General features: G+C 45.7%; 1 protein-coding gene and 1 pseudogene across 14 annotated transcripts in view; both read right to left on the bottom strand.

Annotated features, from left to right (window-relative positions):
• Window positions 1–24521, bottom strand: part of LOC147008403 (uncharacterized) — a 60407-nt gene that overhangs the window by 8293 nt on the left and 27593 nt on the right. For 10 of the 14 annotated variants that reach the window (XM_085864766.1, XM_085864768.1, XM_085864767.1 and 7 more), the window contains 3 exons: window positions 17264–17462; window positions 16891–17028; window positions 7743–12849 (listed from right to left, as the gene is read on the bottom strand). In XM_085864766.1, the coding sequence (XP_085720892.1) occupies window positions 11852–12849; window positions 16891–17028; window positions 17264–17462 (1335 nt within the window). In that variant the 3' untranslated portion in view covers window positions 7743–11851. Of the gene's footprint in view, window positions 1–7742; window positions 12850–14568; window positions 15364–16890; window positions 17029–17263; window positions 17463–24521 lie in introns of those variants that run through there. The other 4 variants (XR_015053403.1, XM_085864779.1, XM_085864776.1 and 1 more) reach the window with 2 other exon arrangements.
• Window positions 18574–18712, bottom strand: LOC147008404 (signal recognition particle RNA; annotated as a pseudogene).

Raw genomic sequence — 24521 nt, forward strand, 5'->3', positions numbered from 1 at the left:
TGGGTATGTATGTAGGTATGTATATGGATATGTGGGTATGTATATGGGTATGTGGGTATGTATGTAGGTATGTATATGGATATGTGGGTATGTATATGGGTATGTATGTGGGTATGTATATGGATATGTGGGTATGTATATGGATATGTGGGTATGTATATGGGTATGTATGTGGGTATGTATATGGATATGTGGGTATGTATGTAGGTATGTATATGGATATGTGGGTATGTATATGGGTATGTATGTGGGTATGTATATGGATATGTGGGTATGTATGTAGGTATGTATATGGATATGTGGGTATGTATATGGGTATGTGGGTATGTATATGGATATGTGGGTATGTATGTGGGTATGTATATGGATATGTATGTGGGTATGTATATGGGAATGTATCATCTACTCCTCCGGGAGGATTTGACCGAGGAAGCTGAAACTTTCAGGGATTAATGAGGGAACTCCGACATTGTGTCTGTGCAAGTTCCGATTGATTCCATCAAGTTTTGAGGAAAAAGTTAATTCACCCAAAGGTGTGGGGGGGGGAGTGGGAACATAACTGGAATTATCTCAGGTATAGAACCACGATGTGTTATATCAGCATAAAAGCAGTACTCACATGTTTTTTTCCTGTATGTTCGCCGGGTTAACGTTTATTTTCAGGAGCAATGGACGCAGCAGTCCAATGCTTATACACCTCCCAAAAAGGAATGCGTCAGAAGAATGTATTGCACGTGTCGATGTAAATTTCTCCAAAATTAGCATTATGGGGTTGAGGGTGATAAAAAGAAACAAATAAAATGTTTCCAATTAAACTTAATTGAAAAGTAAATGTATTGTTGGAACCCTTTCATGAGAAATATCCTCAAATACAACATGATTATTACATCGATGTGCTTGAACATGCATCTGTTTTAAGAATAATATATATTTGCATTTTAAATGACCTTATATATCATTTGTCCTGGAAGAGGATCAATCTGCTTGGTAAAAAGTGCCTTTTCTTCCCCAGAACAGATTGGCCTTGCAATTAATCTTTAATTACAATTCAGTGTAACAGAATTACCAATTATTTTATATACTGTGCTTATTAAGGGATTCTCATGTACAACCAGTAGTTATATTGGTGTCTGAAAGTCTGGTTGGAGACACTATGTCAGTTTCAATGGAATGTTTGCTCAAGGTGATATCCAGGTATTTTCTTACACTCTTGTCAGCTTCAGATTATATATTGTTGCAGGCCGGGGGTCGGGTGAGAAGACCACGAGGTTGGGGAAGCTATCTCGGCTCCCACCAGACTCCCCGGAATTGTAGGCCGTCACACACGGATAATTCCGTGACGCGGCGGGTCGCTTAACCGACCGTGGACGCCAATAACTGAACCACGTGACTTAGGGTTTTCCGTCGAGTTAATCCGGTTACCTAAAAATAACCACGTGATTTAATTACCGGGGAACACGCCCTCGGTATGCCTTGTCCGAACCGGATCACTCCACCAGACTGGATGCAGCCGAGCAACACTGCCAAGGACGTACCGGCTTAGTGCTAAAAGGAACGGATTGTTGGGAATAAAGTCCCGGGTTAGCTAGGATTCGGACCATGATGGATCAATGGAAGAAAAGACAAAAACGAGCAGGAAACATTCCAAATAAAAATTTATTAACAATGGGCGAGGAAAGGTATGTGGTGCGATCAAGATTTATTGGGGTGTGTTGTGCAGCGATAGGGGAGAGAGGTGTGGTGCAGCAATAAACAAGCAACTTATAAAAGCGGACACAGAGCAGACCGAACCCGAAAATAATAATAACGATCTTCTGCAGGCTTACTTACATAGACAGGCGCCAGGACACACACACACACACACACACACACACACACACACACACACACACACACACACACACACACACACACACACAGAAAATTCGATGAAGAGGGATTGAGGCAAGACAGGAGAGGAGTTGAGGCTACCTTTGTATAACTGGTACCTTTGTATAACTGATACGCGGAACCCGAACAAGCCCCCAATACGTTTGGGGGGAGTGCTCCGTGGTGCGGTACCCCAACTGACGCTTCGCTCCTCGCCACCGTGGGCGTGAAGGAGGGGCTTGAGTTGGAAGGGTGTAGTCAGCGTCATGTGGGTGGTGAAGAGGAAGAGGAGCCCAGTGATGATGACAGAAGGTGGAGTCGAGGTCCAGGTTGAGCGGCAGGGCAGCAGAGAGAGAACGAGGAGTCCGCTCAGACCTTTATACTCCTCGCAGCGCGGGGTGGGGGGCCACTCCGAAACTCGGCGTCGTCACCCGACTCGGGTGTTCTGATTGGCCCCGACCCCCTGCGCGGCCCGGCCACAATGGCCGGAAACTGCAACACTCCATTTCCGGCAAGGTGACCCTGAGCTGTGGGAAGGTCTCACTCCGACCCCACGACATGACACGATTTGCCCACGCCGAACTCCATGCCATGAATCGTCTTGCAAGAACCCCCGGGCCTTGCCCTGATGACCGGCCGAGGCCAGCGTCGGTCTCGCACGCACGCCCGCTCGCCCCCGACATTGCTGGCCAACGCGCCCGCTCCGTGTGCGCCAACGTGGCCCAAACTGTACAACATGCTCCCGCCCGACCGCAGCTTCACTGGTCATAGAGGTGAGGGGACGTTTGCGGGCCGCGAGGACCGAAGGTACGATGTTATGGCGAACCCATGCATAGACAGTAAGATGTGTCCATTCGTGCCCGGCTCTGTATGGTAACAGTCGCGAGCGGCGTACGGGTCTGCATTCAAGCACATTCCGTACAGTGCGCGTGGATCCGCCATGAGGCACGTGCCCAGCGCTCGGGTGATTCTGCTATCGTGTACGTGGGACGAAACCCGATCCATATAAGTAGTCCAGCAATGGGTTGAAAAGTACGTGCTGCCCGTATCATGCACAACGTGGTGGGGTGTTGTCTTTCTGTTATCGGCCTCGGTACGCGTTCCGTGCCAGCGTGGGCGTCGTGCTGGGTGTGTTTCCTGTGTTGTGGAGACACCATCGGGTGGAAATTACCGCTGCGAGTGCGTTTGGCACGCTGTGTTTTGTACGGAGGGTTGTTGGTGTCGGACCTGCTTGGCCTTTGCGGAGGACCCATCTCACAGCGAGGGGCGCACGTGACTCAGATTTACCTCAGGAATAATCAGAGGAGTAGAAATGAAATGAAGAAGAAATGATGGAAGCAAACCGAGCTATGAGATCATCGCAACGCACGCCCCTGTTGTCCCACTAGACAAAAGGGAAGGGACTATCTACACGTATATTAATGGAATAACTGTCTTGGACCACTATCTGTTGGATGCATGCGGTTCCGAGAACCGCAACAACATCTTTCCCTCGCCTTTTCAATGCGACTTTCGAACCTCCGGACTAAGGAGCCATCTGTGATCCATCCCAGCACCCAAAGGACTGCAGTCTTTACACCATTCTGTCTCGAGGATGATCAAAACATGGTTGGATGATCTCACCCCCTCTGAAAACTCTTATCAACCTTTAGTTCATAAATATTCCTTATCCCTTCAACATGAAGCTGACCCCCAGATGGCTGCTGCAACAAAGCTGCGAGTGATTCTTCCCTGAGCCCTCAACATGTCAGCTATGGCGTCAGCATGTTTGGAGGGTAAACAGACCTCGTCTCACTGAAAACTACAAAATAATTCAAAGTTTCTATGCACTGCAGAGTCGGGGAAAGAGTGCGTTGCTTGTGTTGCTCCGATTCTCCGTATCGATGTTTGTAGTTGTTTTTCCTGTTTTAATTGACTCAAATGTACAAGAGGAATTGAGAAATTCTTTGACACATGCTTGGAATATCACCCGTTGGATACAGAAATACTGATTGTACAGAGGAGTCCCCAAAACCCCCCAAAACCCAACAACTTTTCCAATCATTAATTATTATTTGAGACACTTATGGGAGACGTTGAACACAGAAAAGACCCAAACATAACAGAACAAAAAGAACATCGTGGAAGGGGGGGGAGGCGGGGACACAACTTCAACAGGGTAGAGGTATAATGGAGGGTCACTTGGATGAAGAATGGGCATGGGAAAGAATGAGATCAGAGGGAGGTGGGTGGACAAAGAGGTGAACAAGCTGAATGCAAGCTCAAACACAGCAAAAGGGGGAAAGGAAAAGTGGAGATGGTAAAAGAAAGGGATGGTGAGGAATAAGGGGGAAAAGTACATTAATCTGGAAAGGAAAAGGTCGGTTTGTGGAGGGCTTTATTTTGGAGAGGGTTTGGGGAGGAAAGGAAGGCTCGGAGAGGGGGAAATGTCTTGAATATGGATGGTGGGGGCAGGGGGAGGGATGTTGGTGAATTGAATAGCTATCTTGAAGACGGAAGAGTCAGATTCATCAGTTTGACAAAGTTGGTTCCACAGGCTTGAGAAAGGAGTAACAAATGAGTGGAGGTGAGCAAAGAGCCTGGATTTTGGGAGTTTCAACAGAAGTTGGTTTCTGGAAGAAAGCCCTTTGGAGCAAAATTCGGGGATGGGGGTACAGAGCAAGGCAGAGGGGTGCAGAACCAGAAACGAACCTGGAGAAGACAGAGAGACCACCGGTGTGAGAGTAAGAGAACCATAGACTCAGCTTCATTGCTGGAGATTCCAATGATTGTGACGGACTTGGTTTCTCTGGCATCAAGAAGTGCAAGGTGAGGCAAGGGTACCAAAATTAAATGAATCACTTCTACTTTTCACATTATGATGTCATTGTTTGTGTAAAATCACTCCTAAAATTACATTAAATAATCTTATGACAAAGAAGTTCATTAGATGCGGAACATCTCATCATGCTGGAAAAGAAAATCGAAGAACAAACAAACAAATGAAGTTGAGAAGTACAAACACCAAACAAGCACCAAAAATTGGGAATCCCATGGAAAATCCTGAACACTATTTCCAAGACTCCTTCAACTACAACAACATCTACTCCAACCACAACTAGTCCGCACGCCCAGCTAAGGGGTGCAGTGATACACTTTTGTGGATTGATCCATTTACATGTCGTTCCCTTGGGACAGGGGGATCCTGAGGTTCGAGCTGACATTTTGGAATTTTTTGCCCGTGGTGCCGAAGATTGTTCGCAAAATCCCGAAGACCCACATTATATTCACTCCCGATTGGAATGTTGTGAAATTCCCACATTTCCATGAAAAACGTTGTTATGAAGTCAATAAGACAATAAAACATCAAATTGAAATCTCCATCTGAATTTGGATCAACAATTATGCCGTGAAGTGATGATGTAATCATGACAAAGGTGATCCCTCAAGGCATTTCCCTTCGATGTTTTGTGATTCCTTTTTCAGGATTTCAAACCCATACAGATCCTTGTTCTGCTAGTTTCTCTTCTCATAAATTGCTTTGGATGATTGTTCTAGTTTTTATATTGTCACAGAATCACTCCCGTTGCTCTGATTAACTGGTGCAATATCAGCGCTCTTTAACGTCCAGGTTCCTTTTTCAGATCCTGGTATCACATTTGGTTCATACTTGGAAGAGTTCTCTGAGACTGGGATATTGATGTTTTTGCACATGTGTTGGTGGATTGATCTTAACACCTTGTTGTGCCTTTGTGTGTACAGGTGTTCTGACATGAGGTTTTTACATCCCAAGAGATGGTGATGGTGTTTTCTGTTTCTACCTTACAGAATCTGCACCTGTCCTGATTGACTCCATCCGGCCATCTTCTTAAAGTGTCCATGGTGTTGGGTATTTGCAGTGCCTGCAGAAAGTCTACACCAAATTTTCAAATTTTTCACCTTTTGTTGCCTTCCAGCCCGGAATTAAATTACATTAAATCAGACGTTTTCCCCGTTATTTACCCACCGTCACCGACAACTTCTAAATTAAAAAACAAATTCTCCAAATTCCAGTAAAATTAATTAAAAACACAAAACAAGAATATCTTGGTTGGATAAGTGTCCACCCCCCTGAGTTAATACTTGGTGGAACACCTTTGGCAGCAATTACAGCTGTGAGTCTGTTGGGATTGTTCTGTTGGGATCAAGCAATGACAGTGCCAACACATTGATTGGGCAATATTTGCCTATTCTTCCACACAAAACTGTTCAAGCTCAGTCAAGCTGCATGGGGAGTGTTGATGGACAGCAATCATGAAATCATGCCACAGATTTTTGATTGGATTTAGGTCGGGGCTCTGACTGGATATCTTTTTGTTCCTTCGCGACTCCAGTGTGGCTTTGGTTGTGTGCTTCAGGTCGTCGTCATGCTGAAAGGTGAACTTCTGTCCCAATTTTAGTTCTCCTGCAGAGGGCAGCAGGTTTTCCTCTCGGATCTTTCTGTGTTTTGCTCCATCCATTTTCCGGTCTGTCCTGACAACTCACACCCTCACCATGTCTCTCCGAAAGGACCGTCTCGAACCCCCCCCCCCCCATCTATTTTCTCAACAATCGTGTTCAAGAAGTCCTTTCATTCAAGCTTCTGGGTCTCATTATCTGCCATGATCTTTACTAGGAAAGCCACATCTCCAAGCTGGCCTCCAAAGTCAATTGCCAACCTGGCATCCTCCATTGTGCGAAGTCCTTCCTTGACACACCTGAGATTCAAACCATTTACCAAGCTTTCATCCGCAGTCTGATGGATCACTGCTCCCCCCTCCGGGGTGGTGTTCATGCCTCACACGGAGCTCGACTTAACGCTGTGGAAACCAAGACTTTTTGGATCATTGGTAACTCCCTGATCATTGGGATCTCAAGCTGAGTCGTTGGATCTCTCACCGGAGGCAGGTCGGTGGTCTTTCTGTCTTCGACCATCTCCTCCCTGGCCTTGCCCCCGCTGCTCTGTCTGTGATCTGTACCCCTGATATTGTTTCGGATCTGGCAACCATTTGCACACAGAGAGCCAGAGTCCCCGTCGTTCAGTTATTTCGATAAGTATGTGTTATAGTTAGGGTCCCATCCCCTGTATCTAACGGGAATTACATGTGTGCGCTGTGAAGTTTCTTTATAGTTAGTTTTTTTTACAACAAATCCCCTTCGCTTCCTCAAACCACCAACTCCATTGCCCACGTGTTTTTGGCTAAAGGCGTGGGCGGAGCCTCGATCGCATCAGATCAAGGCTCCGCTCTGAGGAAGGGCATGGAGCGTTTCCTCCAGCCAATGGGCGAAGGGCGAGCAGGGCCGAGGCGCTCCGGCCGATGGGAGGCCAGAGTGCCGAAAGCGACTACAGAGCCTCTTCGGGGGGTGGGCCTCCAAGACGCCCCTACACCCCCCCCCGAGACGCCCCGTCCAATCAGGAGGCTCATCTCCTCAGGGCCGGCTCCGCCCACGCCAGATGTCGTGTTCGCCCCGTCCAATCAGGAGGCTCATCTCCTCAGGGCCGGCTCCGCCCACGCCAGATGTCGTGTTTGCCCTGTCCATAGAGAAAGAGTAGAGTGGTTGTCAAGACCAGAATACGGGAGTCATCGTGGCCTATTGCTTTTGGTCTGTCGTGGTGGCTTGGTCTCGGTCGTGGTCCTTTGCGGTGGCTCCTCGTGGTGGTGGCGGCTGAGCAGCCAAGGTCGTGGGCCGGTGGATGTTGGGACGTGGGTTCGAGTCCCATCGTGGTGGGTTGGAGTCCGGTGTGACCGCACGAGGTGGGAAGGTACCTGGCCTGGCTCTGATCCCCCCAGCTCGCCTTCCCTCTGGGCTGAGGGGCCGCATAAAGACCCACGGGGTCCATTTCTTTTGGGTGTGTGTGTGTGTGTGTGTGTGTGTGTGTGTGTGTGTGTGTGTGTGTGTGTGTGTGTGTGTGTGTGCGTGTGCGCGGCGCCAGTCTGTTAGGTAGAATTGTTTTAGTGTTTCCTTTTCATTGCACATTGCCTGCCTGATATTCGGTTGTAACTCTGCTCTGTGTCTCCCTTCCCGATTACAGTATAAATAAACCCCCAATTGTTAAATGTTCCAGTTCGTTGCATTTCGTTTCTTCCACAGACCCAGCACGGTGCGTATTGGGAATTCGGGAGGCCGTGTGCCGTAAGTTGTCGTTTGGACCGACGGACTTTGGTAATTCCGCTCAGTTGCACCGGACTGAGGTCGCCAGAGCAACCCGGTTCGACAGAGTCCGTCGAGGGTGTCACTTCCCCGCTAATTTGACGACGTGAGGACTTAGCTATATTGAAATTAGGCAATTAACCCAACCCCACGTCGTCGAAATATTAGCGACCACGGTCCACCAAGGAGAAGGCACCCGTGACCTTTCAGACTTATCCAAGAGTCACGACCTAAATTCCGGGGTGTTCGGTGAAAACGACCCCACTGCTCCCCCTAGTGGTCGTTTATCGCCACCGAACCCCGGCCCACAACAAAATTTCCTCAAGGAACTCAAGGTCTGCCAAAACTCCCCATCTTGTGAAAATGTCAAAATCAAGAATCACAGCTCACCTTCACTCTTTCATTCCTCTTTTTTCCTGCCTCTGGAATAAACTCCCACACTCTCCTCCCTCCAGGTCTTCAAAGCAGCTGTTCACTACCATCTCACATCTTCCCCTATCCAAAATCTTGATATTTACTGCCCCCGTTGATCCACCCCAAACCCACCTCCTTCAACTTCTCTGTTTTCCTTCCTGACAGTCCCTGAAGTGCTATCCTTTTTACCCCATCCCATCCCTCTCCCTTCCACAGATATCCTCTTCTCTTTTCCCCCCACTATTTTGCGCTTCCCTCTCCCTCCCTTCTTGTCTCCTGCCTTGTGATATGTTTCTGTGTATTTGTTCTCGCACACGCCTCGACTTGGTACACAAAAAACTATAAAAATTAAAACTGGTAAACCAGTAATCCCAGGCTTCAACCCGTGCATCCGACGTCAAAGGACTTTAATTTGCACTGGGTCTGCAATGGGGTCTCGCTACGGTGTCCCTCATGTTATATCAATGAAGGATTGTTAAGCCGATAGCAATACATGACAAAGAAAGAAACTTCACATTGGATAAATCGAGGCTGGACAAAGTTTCAAGTCCCGAAAAAAGTCCAATGACACATTTGCATATTAATGTAAATGGCGAACTTGTAGGACGTTAAACGATCTTCCAGAATGTGCAGTCACTATAGCTCTATCTTCTTTCGGTTTCATTTTACGACATGTCGAAAATGAGTGATTTTAAACTTTGGGGGGCTCTGGGGCCTCACTGGGGTCAAATACAGACATCGTATACACATATTTGGAGTCCCCTGTTTATGAACTATCTAATTCTGTCATTAAAATTTTTCAATTCTCATTTGCATATTTGGCATATTTAATGAGGCGAATCGGCATCATTTTAATCATATAAATTATGTAACGAGTTCGACCAAATTAACAACTTAACATTCCCATGAAACGTCGGAAATGTGTGCAAAAGATTGAGGCTGTCGGGTTATCCTTTCTGGAGAAGATGTTTTTAGGTTTTGGAGAAAATCCAATATGGCCTCCATACCACGTGACCTACGTCATCGAAATTTTCAAAGTATAAACTTCAGGTGGAGAGTTATTAAATGGACAAGTTTCATTGAATTTCATCAAAGCGTTGTTTTCATCAAAGCATTGTTTTCATCAAAGCATTGTTTTCATTTAACGACATTTCAAAAATGGGTGATTTTAAACTTTGGGGGGCTCTGGGGCCTCACTGGGGTAAAATACAGACATAATGTAAACATATTTGGAGTCCCCTCTTTAAGGCCTATCTAAATCCATCATTCGATTTTTTCAACTTTCATTTGCTTATTTTGCATATTTAATGAGGCGAATCGGCATAATTTTAATCATATCAATTTAGTGACGATTTTGACCAAATTAACAACTTAATATTCACATGGAACATCGCAAATGTGTGCAAAAGCTTGAGGCCGTTGGGTTATGCGTTCTTGAGAAGATGTTTTTAGGTTTTAGAGAAAATCCAATATGGCCGCCATACCACGTGACCTCCGTCATCAAAATTTTCAAAGTATAAACTTCAGGTGGAGAGTTATTAGGTGTTTAAGTTTCATTGAATTTCATCCAAGTGTTCTTTTCATTTTATGACATTTCAGAAATGCGTGATTTTCAAATTTGGGGGGTGCTGGGGGCTCACTGGGGTCAAATACAGACATAGTATAAATATATTGGGAGTCCCCTGTTTATGTGCTATCTAAATTTGTCATTAAATTTTTTCAACTCTCATTTGCATATTTTGCATATTTAATGAGGCGAATCGGCATCATTTTAAATCATTTGAATTATGTCACGATTTCGACCAAATTAACAACTTCACATTCCCATGGAACAATGCAAATGTGTGCAAAAGTTTGAGGCTGTCGTGTTATCCGTTCTGGAGAAGATGTTTTTAGGTTTTGGAGAAATTCCAATATGGCCGCAATACCACGTGACTTACGTCATCAAATGTTTCATAGTATAAACTTCAGGTGGAGAGTTATTATGGTGTTAAGTTTCGTTGAATTTCATCCAACAGTTTTCCCTCCAGATCCGCCACAAAATCGATCAGTAGAACATAAAAACGCCTTTAATAATAATAATACTAACGAATTCAATAGGGCTTCAGCCATTTGGCTTGAAGCCCTAATTACCCCAGTCCCTGATGATGAGAAACATCCCCATGACATGATGCTGCCACCACCAGGCTTCACGGTAGGTATGGTGTCCTTTAGCTGATGTGCTTTGTTGGGTTTGCACCAAATGTAGCGTTTTTGCATTTTTCCCAAAAAATTCCATCAGACCACAAAACCTTATTCCACATGGCTTCAGAATCTCTCGAGTATTTTTTTGTATTCCTCAAACAGGACTCAAGGTGGGATTTTTTGTGTAATGTCTCCCTTCTTCCACCTGACCGTAGAGCCCAAACTTGTGGAGTGTTTGGGATATTGTTGTCACATGCAAACCATTAATCAGTCCTTGGCATGAAGGCCTGATGCTCTTTCAAAGTTGCAATTGGCCTCTTGGTAGCCTCTGATCAGTCTCCTTGCTTGCTCATCCAGTTTGGAGGGACGGCCTGATCTCGGCAGGGTCTTGGTGGAACCATACGCTTTCCATTTCTTAATAACGACTGTCTTGACTGTGCTCTAACGAATATGCAAGGCCTTTGAAATATTTTTATGCCCATCCCCTGATCTGTGCCTTTCCACAACTTTATCCCAGAGGTCTTTTGAAAGCTCCTTGGTGCTCATGGTTGATAATTTGCTGTGAAATGCACGACCCAGCAGTGGAAACCCACAGGAACGGCTGATTTTACTCTGAAATCATCATAATCACTGCAATTTAAACAGGTGGAGGTCAATTAACCTGGTGTGTGATTTTGAAGGTGATTGGTTCCACCTGAGCTGGTTTACAATTGCCGTTATAATGGGGGTGGACACTTATCCACCCAAGATATTCTCGTTCTGTGTTTTCAATTAATTTTCTGAAATTTGAATTTGTTAGTTGAAATTTGAAATTTGAAATTTGAATTTTCACTTGGAAGTTGTGGGTTACGATGCGTAAATAAAGGTGTAAAAATTCTGATTTAATTCCAGGTTTCCGGCATCAAAAGGTGAAAATTTTGAAAGTGGGTGTAGACTTTCTATAGACACTGTACTCTGACTCGTTCTCCATCCCAGTTAACATGACGTCTTCCAAACCACTGCAAAATGCCTTCTTTGTCTCTCCCCAACTCTTTCCAGATCTTTTCACAATCTTCCTGCTCTTTTGTCGTTCTCCCAGTTGTCGGTGTATATTTGTTGACGTATCTTTTTGTATTATTCATTTCTCTTCTTTGCAATCGTTGGCGCTGGATTTGCTGTAAACTCCAGCCCATGTGTGGCATCATATACTCGCACCTGATACTGGAAATTCTTTGCTTTGATGTATTCTTTGATGTCAAGATGCAGATGATGGATGATTGAACGCATTGTTACACACAGAACAATTGTAAGGTTTCTCTCCAGTGTGTAAGTTTTGATGTCTAGATACAGATGATGGATTAATGAAGGCCTTGGGGCACACAGAACACTTGTAGGGATTATCTCCGCTGTGTATTCTTTGATGTCGAGATACAGATGATGAATGAGTAAAGGCCTTGTTGCATACAGGACACTTGTAAGGTTTCTCTCCGGTGTGTATTCTTTGATGTCGAGATACAGTTGATGAATGAGTAAAGGCCTTGTTGCACACAGAACACTTGTAAGGTTTCTCTCCGGTGTGTAATCTTTGATGTCCAGATAAAGTTGATGGACGATAAAAGGCCATGTTACACACAGAACAAATGAAGGGTTTCTTTCCGGTGTGTATTCTTTGATGCATATATAAGTTAGATAAATGATTGAACGCTTTGTTACACACAGAACAATTGTAAGGTTTCTCTTCAGTGTGTGTTCTTTGATGTGTATATAAGTTCGATGACTGACTAAACGCTTTGTTACACACAGAACACTTGTAGGGTTTCTTCCCGGAATGTATTTTTTGATGACGACATAAATTTGATGAAAAACAAAAAGCCTTCCGGCATTGTGAACACTTGTAGGGTTTCTCACCGGTGTGCAACCTTTGATGTGACAACAGATATGAAGAAGAAGCAAATCCCTTCTGACACACAGTGCACCTGTATGACGTCTCACCTGTGCATATTTCAACACATCCTTTTAAACACGATGAGGAGGTGAAGTTTTTGTTGGAAACGGCAAAATTGTTTGTCTTCTCACTTGTTTGGCTCTCCTGTTGCAAGACATTGATACACCTGTCGCAGTTGTTGTTTGTCGACACAACTCTAAACTTGTCACCATCCTGACAAAAAGTCTCTGCCAGGTGATGATCGAAAGAAACTTCTCTGTCCAATGACGAGGAACAGTTGACACTTGAAGACTTTTCAAATTTTTTCTCTGCAAATTGACAATGGAGCAAAAACATCAATCAATCACTTTTACAACTTGAACAGAACTCGTGGAACACATAGTCGCACCTTGCATGTTCATTCTGAATAAAATTACCATTCTTAACTGAATACCCCACTATTATGGCCACTACTATCATGGATCACATGATCGTATCATCCATGCACCCACAATTATATTGTCGTCACTGATCTACACAAAATACCCATAATGACAAATTTAAAACATGTTTTTGGAAATTTTAACAAAAAAAACCTGAAATATCTTTCCACAATTCAATGGTATTCAACCCATTTGCTCTGGCATTCCAAATTGAGCTCAGGGCATCCAAATTCCTTTGATCATCCTTGAGATGTCTCCACAACTTTCTCCCTCGTATCTCTCCCTGGTTAATCCCTCCTATGTGGGCCTATGTGGGAGAGTATGTTGGCCTCTCATTCTCACACCGCAGGCAGGTCAGCGGTCTTTCTGTCATCTACCGTCCCCTCTCCGGTCTCGCCGCCCCGTTTGATCGACAATCGACAATGGACATTGCCAAGAGCACAGTGAGCTCCATCATTCGGAAATGGAAAGAATATGAACTACCCAGACTCTTCCTAGAGTTGGCTGTCCGAACAAACTGAGCAACCGGGAAAGAATGAACTTTGTCAGGGAGGTGAAGAAGAACGCAACGACCACTCTGACAGAACTACAGAGTTCTTTCACTGAGATGGGAGAACTTGCTTGAAAGACAACAGTCTCTGCAGCACTTCAAAAATCAAGGCTTTATGGGAGATTGGCGAGACAGAAGCCACTCCTGGGAAAAAAGCACATGACAGCACGTCTTGAGTTTGTAAAAAGTCACGTGAAAGACTTTGAGATCAAGAGGCAAAATATTCTGTTGTCTGAGGAGACGAAAATGGAACTTTTTGGTCTGAATGCAAAGCACTACATCTGGCAGAAACTGAGCACAGCTCATCGCCCATCCAAAACCATCCCGAGCGTGAGGCATGGTGGCGGCGGCATCATATTATGGGGATGTTTTCAGCGGCAGGGACTGGAACACTTGCAAGGATAGAGGAAACTATGAATGGAGCCAAATACAAACAAATCCTTGAGGAGTTGGCTGCCTGATGTTGGCTTAATGGTTTGGGTGCCGGGCTTTGGATCCGAGGGTCCCGAGTTCAAATCCCACTCAGCTGTTGAGTTAATACCAGGTGGGGTTAACTCGGCCTGTCATCCTTACGAGGTCGGCAAAGTGAGTGCCAGCATCCTGGTTTCCTGTCGGAGTGGCGACCTGTCCAGGATTGTGCCCAATAGCCAAGGAGACTGCTGAAGCAGCACCAACAATCTGCATAGAGTAAGGTCCCAATCTCCTCTTCCTTGAGCAGAACCTGCCTCAGAGTGCAAAAGACCTTCGACTGCAGTGAAGATTTACGTTCCAACGGGACAACTACCCCAAGTATTCAGCCAAAGCAACGGTGCAACATAACAAAATATTGACTGAGAGGGTTGAACACACATTGATGAAAGACATTTCAGCTTTTCAGTTTTCATTAATTTGTAGAAATTTCAAAAAATATGTTTTCTCTTTGTCATTGGGGGTATTTTGTGTTGATCAGTGACAAAACATTTAAATTTAAGCCATTTTGAAGTCAGGCTGGAACACAACAAAATGTGAAAAAGTCGAGGGGTGTGAATACTTGATGAAGGCATTGTAGGTCTCACCCATAAAACACCACAAAGGGCACATTGTTGTCTTTCTTTCCTTTCTGCCGTGACATCCTCCGGGTGAGTAACTGGTGTACTCGCTTCAGTGCCTCGAGGTGGAGACGGAACACTGTTGTTTGTGTCCTTTATAACATCCTTAAAAACAGTAAGTTTCCTGTTTGGAATGATTTTCAATTTTGTTTCAATTTTGCAGGCAGATTAAAACTATTATCTTCCTCCTCTCCGTGCATGTGAGATCAGGACGGATTCATCGCCAAAGTACTGATAAACAACAGGTTTGTTTTCCGATTAATGTTCAAAATATAACTTTCAACTGAAATGGAAATGTTCCTCGAACACAAACTGATGTTTGTCGACAGACTGACGGACAGACAAAGTGAACAAATTGCTTTACTCCTTTCACTTCGTGTGTGTGCGGCAAGGAGAAAACAAAATAAAAAATAAGTGAGCTTCATGTATTCCACCAGGAGAAGTACCCGTCGCTTCCGGGACGGATTTAATAAAACGACGGCATGTTGTACTTGTAAACATTCTGCTCCATTCACTCCATCATTTTCCCGGGGTCATCTTCCCTCTGCTTGGAAGTCAGCTGACATCATCTTCATGAACCATCCTTGCTGCTAACATCTGTATATGGCGTGAGCAAAAATCACCTCCGCTTCGCTGCAAAGCTCATTGTTGTTTGCTTTGGTTTGAACCTCCACTTGAAATGAGTGAAATGAAACATTCCCCTTCCCTCGTAATGCCTTCTGCTCCTCTTGTGCTGCCTTCCACTCTCACGATTCCCCCTTACCCCTCACTTACCCCTCATGCTGTCTTCCCATCCCGTTGTGCCGCCTCCCCCTCCCCCAACAGCAATCAATTACCAGATCACGGCAGGATAGCCAAGAGGTACGCATGATCGCCCTCAGCTGTCTCGCCTGGGTTTGAATCCCGACTGAGCTATAAAGTTTCATCCCGGTGTTTCACAGGCAGGGTTATTCATAAATGTGTGTGTGTGTGTTGTGTCCCAGATGGGTGTTAAACTCGGCGTCACATCTACCTGGATTCCCCCTCCTCTCCCCACCAAACTTTCCCCCCTCCCTCTCTCACCCCTATCCCTCTCTCTCCCACCCCTATCCCTCTCTCCCAGCCCTATCCCTCTCTATCACCCTATCCCTCTCTCTCTCCCACCCCTATCCCTCTCTATCCCACCCCGATCCCTCTCCGTCACCCCCTTTGGTCTCTCTCCGATCATATCCCTCTCTCGACTCACATTGTCCTTCTCTCTCCTACCCCTCTATCCTTCTCCATGCTTCCCCTCCCTCCTCTCCCTCTTCCCCTCTCACCTCCATCCCTCTTCTCCTCTATCCTTCCCATCCCTTCTTTATCTCGTCGCCTCCTCCTTTCCCTCGTCCCCTCCTCCTTTCCCTCGCCCCATCCCTCCTCCCCCTCTTCCCTTGAATATTCCCAACAGCGAAGCGACAGGTAGTATTTGCTGGTAAAGAAGTCAACAAACACGAATTAAGCTTTAAATTTTACATTTTCACACTTTCCTCAATTAAAAGAGGTTATGATTAACTAGAAATTCTTTACTAAGTCAGGTGGTCGTGAGAGTTCACGTCCCTGACCCGAAGTGATGAGTAATGTTGTTAAACGTGTCCTTTATGATCCATCCATGAAGACCACACTCTGTACAGGGAGAGAGCATCAGTGCTGCAACAGCAGTTGCCTGGGTTATTGGACACAATCCTGGACAGGTAACCACTCTGACACAGGATACTCAAACGGCTCAATCATCCCAGCAAGCTGGTACATCACTTTGCTAACCTCAGAAGGATGACAAGCTGAGTCAACCCCACCTGGTATTAATTCAAGAGCCAAGTGGGATTTGAACTCAGGACCCAAATAAACCAAGCCCACCACCCCAACTATTAAACCAACACCAGGGATACCTTTTTGATATTTTATCAGAACAGAAAAACAGAGTTGGTATAAACACACCTATCCCGTGACAATGGTTTCATAACAGTTCTTACAGCAGGTCAAAGGTCGAGGTCACAGCTTCAGATCAAAATTTCGTGAAAAATGATTTTGGGTCAAACTTTGACCTTGAACTTGTGACTTCCATCCATCGAGCAAAATTAATTAGTTTCCTGGTAAACTCTCACTAACTCTGCTTTACAAACAGCCGACGAGTTTAGTGGAAACTAAGTTCACCCATCACATCTTTAAATATAATATTGAACATAATTTGTCCTTAAATAAGGTTGGTACAGGACGAGCTATAAACTCCCAACCTGGTGATGTACAGGGAAGGTGTTGCATCAGTGAGCATACCTTCCTCTGAAAGCAAAGGTAAGTATCTTGTCTTCTCATCCAGTGATTCCTCGACGACGTTAAAGATGCCACTGCAGCCCTCAAGAACAGGCCATTGTGTGCCGGTGCAGAGGCCCATAATCACAAGTAAATCTTCATCTGATTTGTTGTAAACGGGATTAAAGAGGAATCGAATGATGAATGAAGTGATGAGGTATAAAATGATGTCATACATGTACAAGAGGGAGGGTAACATGTCATGGATGGGATTTCCATTCACAATTCAATTCCGGCTTCGCTCCAGACATCGTGACATTCACTAAATCAGTGAGTTCCTGCATTAGTACACAGCACGGGAAACACAAGTTCTCGGTACGGAGTGAACGTCACGTACCGGGTCTGGACTCCTTGTCCTTGGGTGAACCGACCATGGACCCGCGGTCTTCCGGAGAACCTCCCGGACCGACCACGTATCCTCCATCGGAGCCGCTCGTGGATCCCGGGGTGTTCTCTCTGAGATCTCGGGTCATGGTGGACCGCACGTCGTGTCGGTGAAGGACGGTACGCTGTGGTAACCGAGTGAAGAGCGCGAGCTGTTTGGGGAAAAAGCGAACAGGGAGATCGCGGTGTCTGATTGGTTCCCGCCAAATCACGTGTCCATGATTTAAAATGAATACAAAGATTGAACGTTTCGTTTTAACGGATTGTTTGTGTTTCAGATTGTGTTGTGAAAGTGGAAAATCGAGTCCGAGTTCGTCGATGATAATTCCCTCGATACGAATCGACGTTCTTTATTTTCTGTTTTTGTATTTATCGAAAATGTTTCCTCCATAACGGAGTTATATATACTAGTGCGTGCCCGTAGGTGCAGCTTCGTTCTTTCGCTCTCGTAAACGACGACTGTATTGGAGCATTGTTTCAATTTGATCGGACCAACCGTATCATAAATGGCCATAACTTGGGAAACACCTGGGAAACATACTCAGGTCCCCAGCGTCAATTGTGACGTCATATCAAACAAAGAAGAAGAATTGTGACGCCCCCTCTCTCGCCCCCCCCTTCTCTCGCCACCTCCTCTCTTGAATTGTGACGCCCCCTCTCACTCACCCCTCTCTCCCTCCCCTCTCCCGCCCCTCCTCTCTCCCCCCTCCTCGTCTCTCGCCCCTCTCTCTGTCAATGTATTCACAAATGTCTGCCAAGCACAACAATTAATTCAAACCTTGGGTAAAAACAGCTTTCAAACCCTTGGGAAACAGCTGTTTCCCTTGGGAAAATTCAAACCTTGGGATTAATTAATAATTTGAACAATTAATTCAAACCTTGGGAAAAAACAGCTTTCAAACCTTGGGAAACACTTGGGAAAAGCTGAAACGGATGAAGAACGATATCAAACCTTGAAAAGGCACATACTCATGTCCCCAGCGTCGATTGTGACGTCATACCAAACGAAGAAGAAGAATTGTGACGTCAATCATGCAAAAAAACCCCATTAATTGTGCCGTCATAGCACCGTGTCCTGTCATTGGTTGACAGACGTTATTGGTCATTATTGGTTGACAGACAATATGCTGTTCGTCTTTCTGCTGCTCCCGTTAGGGGTCGCCACAGTGGATCATCCGTGATGATCCGCATTCTGATTTGGCATAGGTTTTACGCCGGATGCCCTTCCTGACGCAACCCTGTCCGCCTCTTACGACACAGGGATAAGGATTGGGTTTCGCCATAATTCCGGGCTGCCCTACACCCTCTCAAAGCGGCCCAGTGCAGAGCTCCCGTCCTCAAGCGATCCTCCAACCCAAGCCTCCAAGTAGCCGGATTACAGGCGCACGCCACTACGCCCAGTAGGTTGACAGACAATATAAAGGTCGTTATTGGTTGACAGACATTGGTCATTGTATCACGTTATTCTTTTTATTACTGTCAATTATTGTGCTATTATTATTATTAATAATTACACATTAATATGCTGTTATCATTATTCTGAGATATATTTGGGAAAAATGGCATGATAAGGTGGAACGACATTTCAGCTGGGATATATACACCTTTCTAACACTGAAAAAAGCAATAAAATGGCCGTAACTTGGGAACCGCTCGTCCGATTGATATAAATCGTCATCAATTTCGAGGCACATCCGCGAGTCCCCGGCAATATTCCTGGCAAGTTTCAATCAGATCGGACAGGTGGTCGTCGAGAAACGGCGGTCGCAGACAGACAGACACACACACACACAGATTGCTGGAATTATAGATAGTCTAGTGCGGGCCCGTAGGGGCGTGCCAGTATGTGTAGCTTCGTGCCTGCAGTATCAGGTCCCCATCATAAATTGTGATGTCATAGCAAACGAAGAAGAAGAAGAATTGTGACGTCAATCATGCAAAAAAAATAAATAAAAACAAATAAACATTAATTGTGACGACATCGCACCGTGTCTTGTCATTGGTCGACAAATAAATGGCCGTAACTTGGCAACCGCTTATCCGATTAATATCAAACCTTGAAAAGGCACATCCGCTGGTCCCCAGCAATATTCCTAGCAAGTTTCAATCAGATCGGGCCGTCAATCGTGCAAAAACAAAAAAAAATTAAAAAAAATATTAATTGTTACGTCATTCGGATGTCATCGCACCGTGTCCTGTCATTGGTCGACAGATAAATGGCCGTAACTTGGGAACCACTCGTCCGATCGATATCAAACCTCGAAAAGGCACATCCGCGGGTCCCCGGCAATATTCCTGGCAAGTTTCAATCCGATCGGACCAGTGGTCATCCGGTTATTAATAATTTGGGAAAAGATTGGCATGATAAGGTGAGAAGGTGGAACAATACCTTCAGCTGCCATATATACACCTTTTCAACACTGAAAAAGCAGTAAAATGGCCATAACTTGGGAACCGCTCATCCGATCGACATCAAACCTCGAAAAGGCACATCCAGGGGTCCCCGGCAATATTCCTGGGAACTTTCAATCAGATCGGACCGGCGGTCGTCGAGAAACGGCGGTCGCAGACAGACAGACAGACAGACACACAGAGATTGCTGGAATTACAGATAGATATATGGGTATGTGGGTATGTTTAATCTACTCCTCCGGGAGGATTTGACCGAGGAAGCTGAAACTTTCAGCGATTAATGAGGGAACCCCGACATTGTGTCTGTGCAAGTTCTGATTGATTCCATCAAGTTTTGAGGAAAAAGTTAATTCAGGACCCTTCGGGACCCCCATTCATGATGACAGGAGGAAAACCATGGGGTAACCTTCCCGGATCAGATTACGGTCACGTTTGTGTCAGAGTGGTGCTCAGGTTTCTAACACCAGACGACGGTCTCCTTGGGTTAACATGAGGCTGTCCCTTCGGGTGAGTGCCTGGAATGTCCTTTCCATAAGAGGATGATCACCTGTCTCTGTTATCATCTGAGCTCAAGCGTTTAACCCGAACACCTTTCGCTTTGTGTGCTTGTGGCAACAAAAAAATTAAATAATAAATAATTGATCTTTATACGTGTTTTCCACCAGGAGAGGTACCCGTCTCTTCCCTGACGGATTTAATCAAATGACAGCACATTGTACTTACAAACATCCTGCTCTATGATTTTCCCGGGGTCATCTTCCCTCTGATTGGAAGTCAGCTGACATCATCTTCATTAACCATCCTCACGAAACAACGTTCAAATACAATTTTTTTTATAATGAAACTTTTCATTCACACCACAGCAGGAAAGCCGAGACGTTCGCATGCTCGCTCGAAGCAATCTAGCCTGGGGGTTCGAGTCCCGACCCAGCTATAAACTGTCACCCAGCGTATCACAGTCAGGGTGATTCATCAATGTGTGTGTGTGCTGTTAAACTGGACGTCACATCTACCCGGAGTGCCTCCACCCCCCTCTCCCCCACCCTCCATGTTGAGTGGACTGCAGCACGTATGAATCAGATTCGGCTCACGGGTTCCAAACCCCTTTTTCCCACGGGGCTCCTGGGTTCCAACCCCCTTTTTCCCCCGGGGCTCCCTAGTTCCAAACCCCTCTTTCCCCCGGGGCTTCCAGGTTCCAAACCCCTCTTTCCTCCGGGGCTCCCTGGTTCCAACCCCTTTTTTCCCCAGGGACTTCCGGGTTCCAAGCCCCTCTTTCCCCCGGGGCTCCCTGGTTCCAAACCCTCTTTCCCCCGGGGCTCCCTGGTTTCAAACCCCTCTTTCCCCCCGGGGCTCCCTGGTTTCAAACCCCTCTTTCCCCCCGGGGCTCCCTGGTTCCAAAACCCCTTTTTCCCCCCGGGGCTCCCTGGTTCCAAAACCCCTTTTTCCCTAGGGCTCCTGGGTTCCAAACCCCTTTGTTTTTTAGCAGCGTTCGCTACGCGAGATGCTGCTCATGGAGAGCTCGGCGTTCTTCTTCTTCTTATGAAGACAAAACCTTAATCTCGAGGACTCGGCTCTTGAAAAAACAAGATCCGGATCTCCTTAAATACTGAGCACATATCCACATCCTCACATTGACGGTGCATTTTGAGAGCATCTATCATGAACTTTTAAATATATTCGGACATTTGCTTTAAAGTTTCGAAAAGTTCACGTTACTATTTAAAGATTATTCCATTTATCGTATTGTAATTTGGTAAATACATTATTTATTTCGTAAATACACGATATATCGTAAATACGTAAATACATTATTATGCGTTTCGCTATTGGCTTAATCAAGGCACGTGACGAAATATCGGAAGTTGTTGTTGTTGTTGTTTTTTAATTTTTTTTTAGCCGACAAAATCTTTAGGACGCTGCTCGTGGACACATTTGTCGTTGTTTTGTGTACCTTGCCGAGGCTCGTATGAGAGCTAACGCACAACGCACAGCAAGGGGGGCATGAGACAAGAGGGGCAGGAGTGGGAAGGGCAAAACAGTGGGGAACAGAGACATTAGGAGATCTGTGGAAGGGAGAGGGATGGGGCGGGGAACATGGGGAATAAAAGATGGACATCACAGGGACTTTCAGGAAGGAAAGCAGAGAATTTGAAGGAGGTGGGCTTGAGTGGATTAACGGGGGTAGAAAAGATCGAGGATGGGGGACTTTAAGAGGTGGTGACCAGCTGTTTTAAAGGCCTGGAGGTAAGAATGGGATTGAATAGAGTGAGGGAATTCATTCCAAAGGTGGGGAAAAAGAGGAATGAAAGAGTGAAAGTGAGCAGTGATTCGTGATTTTGGTATTTTTTACCAGAAGGGGGTTGTTGTCGGAGCTTGAGCGCCCTGCGGAAATACGGTGGCGACAAATCGCAGCGAAAGCAGAGGGGAGGGGGGCGAGGCTGGAGGGGAGACGGTAGAAGAGAGAAAGACCACCGACCTGCCTGCGGTGAGAGAATGAGAGGCCCAAAGACTCAGCCTCATGACAGGCGATGCCAATGATCCGAAATGCCTTGATTTCCACAGCGTGAAGCCGAGAAAGGTGGGAGGCCGGAGCACCAGCCCAGAGGGGAGAGCAGTACTCTTATCAGGCTGCGGACGAAAGCTTTGTCCGTGGTCAGGAGCTCAGGTGGGCCATGGAAGGACTTTGCACGATGGAGAATTCCCACGATGGAGAAGGCGACTGGCTTTGGAGGCGAGGTTTAAAATGCGGCTTTCCCAGGAAAGATCATGGCAGATAGTGAGACCCAGAAGCTTGAAACAAAGGACTTTTCCAGAAGATTGTGGAGAAAGTGGATGGGGGGTTTTCCAAACGGTCCTTTCAGAGAGACATAGTGAGAGTGTGAGATTTGTCCGGATTGAAAGACATGTTCCACGTGTTGGACCAGTTTGTGATTTTAGCCAGATCTGCAGGTAGCGAAGAAGCTGCTGCTTGCCGGTCTTTGGGATGACAGATGGTATGGCAGAGGGTGGAGTCATCAGCAAAGAGATAAAGAGGATTTAACAGAGAGTCGGAGAGATCATTGCTGAAAACCAAAAAAACAACAGGGCCCAGAACGATACCTTGTGGAACTCCAGCCTGGACAGGAAGAGGGGATGAAAGAACTCCATTTAAGGCTGGCCTTGGATACCATAGGAAGAGAGTTTGGTGAGCAGGGCAGGGTACCAGACCGTGTCAAAAGCACACGACATGTCTTGGGATGTGGCTCTGATTTCATGTCTGGCATTGAGGACCTCCATCCATTGTTGGGATAGCAGCAGCAGCATATCCAGGGGAGAGTGACCTGGTCTGAAACCAAATTGATGAACGGAAATCAGGCCATTGGAGAAGAGGAAGGATTTAATGTCTGAAGAAATGATGGATTCCTTCACTTGCTGATGATTGGGAGAAGGTTGGTTGGTCTGCAGTTGCAGGGATCTGTTTTTGTACCTTTTTATGCAAGGCAGTGATGTTTGCTGATATCCAAGCAGATGGCAGATGACCTTGAGCAAATGAGAGGGTGAACAGAACAGAGAGAGGGTGAGCAAGAACAGAGGAGCAGGTTTTTTGGACACGTGGGCTGATGCCATCTGGACCGGTTGCACAATGTGAGTCGAGGTTTGACAGCAAGCTCTCCACCTTGTCAGGAGAAAAGGGACAGTTGGGTGCGACTGGTCAGGTGAGTAGAGAAAGCGATGGGTTTGGGAAACAAAATTTCGATGCAAACACCAAGTTTCGGCATTCAGCCTTTTCACATAACGTGTAAGCAGTGCGGCCATTTGAGGAAAGGGAGGGGATGGAGGGGGAAGATCCACCAGAAACAGATTTGATGAGATGCCACCAGGATTTGAAGGAGGGAGAGAGGTTTGAAAGTTCAGACAAGAAAGATGTTGTTTTCTGGCTCTCCTGAGAGTAGGCACACACTTGTTCTGAGCTTTATGGAAGGAACTGAGATCACCCTCAATTGGGTTTGCTTTCCATGAAGCAAAGGCAAGTTGTTTCAGGACAACTGCCTCACCACAAGCTTCAGTGAACCATGGGCAGGAGGAAGGGTAGGACAACTGAAGACGAGAGGGGATAAATCTGTGCATGAGGGAGAGCAAGTTTCTTTGAAAGAATTCCCAGGATGATTTGATGTTGGAGAAAGTAGGGATAGGAGACCAGTCTATAAGTTTGATGGCTACTTGAAGACCCTGCCAGTCAGCCGGAGTGAAATGCCAGACTCGACGGCGGTGAGGTGGTTCTCTGATAATAGCCAGAGAGATGTCCACTTTGACAAGGGTTGATAACATCTGCAAAGTTTCAATTATTTTCGTTGAGTGGTTTCAGAAAAAAAGATATTCAAATTTTCCCCTTCATTCAATAATGCTGCCACACCATGTGACATATGACGACAATCTTAACAATAAAAACATTCTCCATCAGACCTTCCGAAGTTTAAAATTTTGCATCGATCGGACAAGCCGAAACAGAGAAAACCATTTTTAAAGTGAAAATATGAAGATGTGGACACGTCGACAGACAGACACAAACGTACACAGACACACCGAACACAATGGACAAATACAACAGTTCAGAAAAGGAAAAAGAAACCCAAAACTAAAAAAGGGAATTCAAAAAATATAAAACAAACACAAAATTGGAGACAAAGACCTCGAGTGCTTGGGTGTTGAAAACAAACTCAATCTGAAAATGACAGCGAGAAAGATAAAAAAAAATACAAAACACCACCGTATGAGGAAACAAACCACAGGAGAAACAAAACCACATGTTTGAGAGTAAC

Source organism: Eptatretus burgeri, chromosome 19 (genome assembly GCF_056783735.1).
Source record: "Eptatretus burgeri isolate ZD-2024b chromosome 19, Ebu_testis_v1, whole genome shotgun sequence".
Taxonomy (NCBI): Eukaryota; Metazoa; Chordata; class Myxini; order Myxiniformes; family Myxinidae; genus Eptatretus; species Eptatretus burgeri.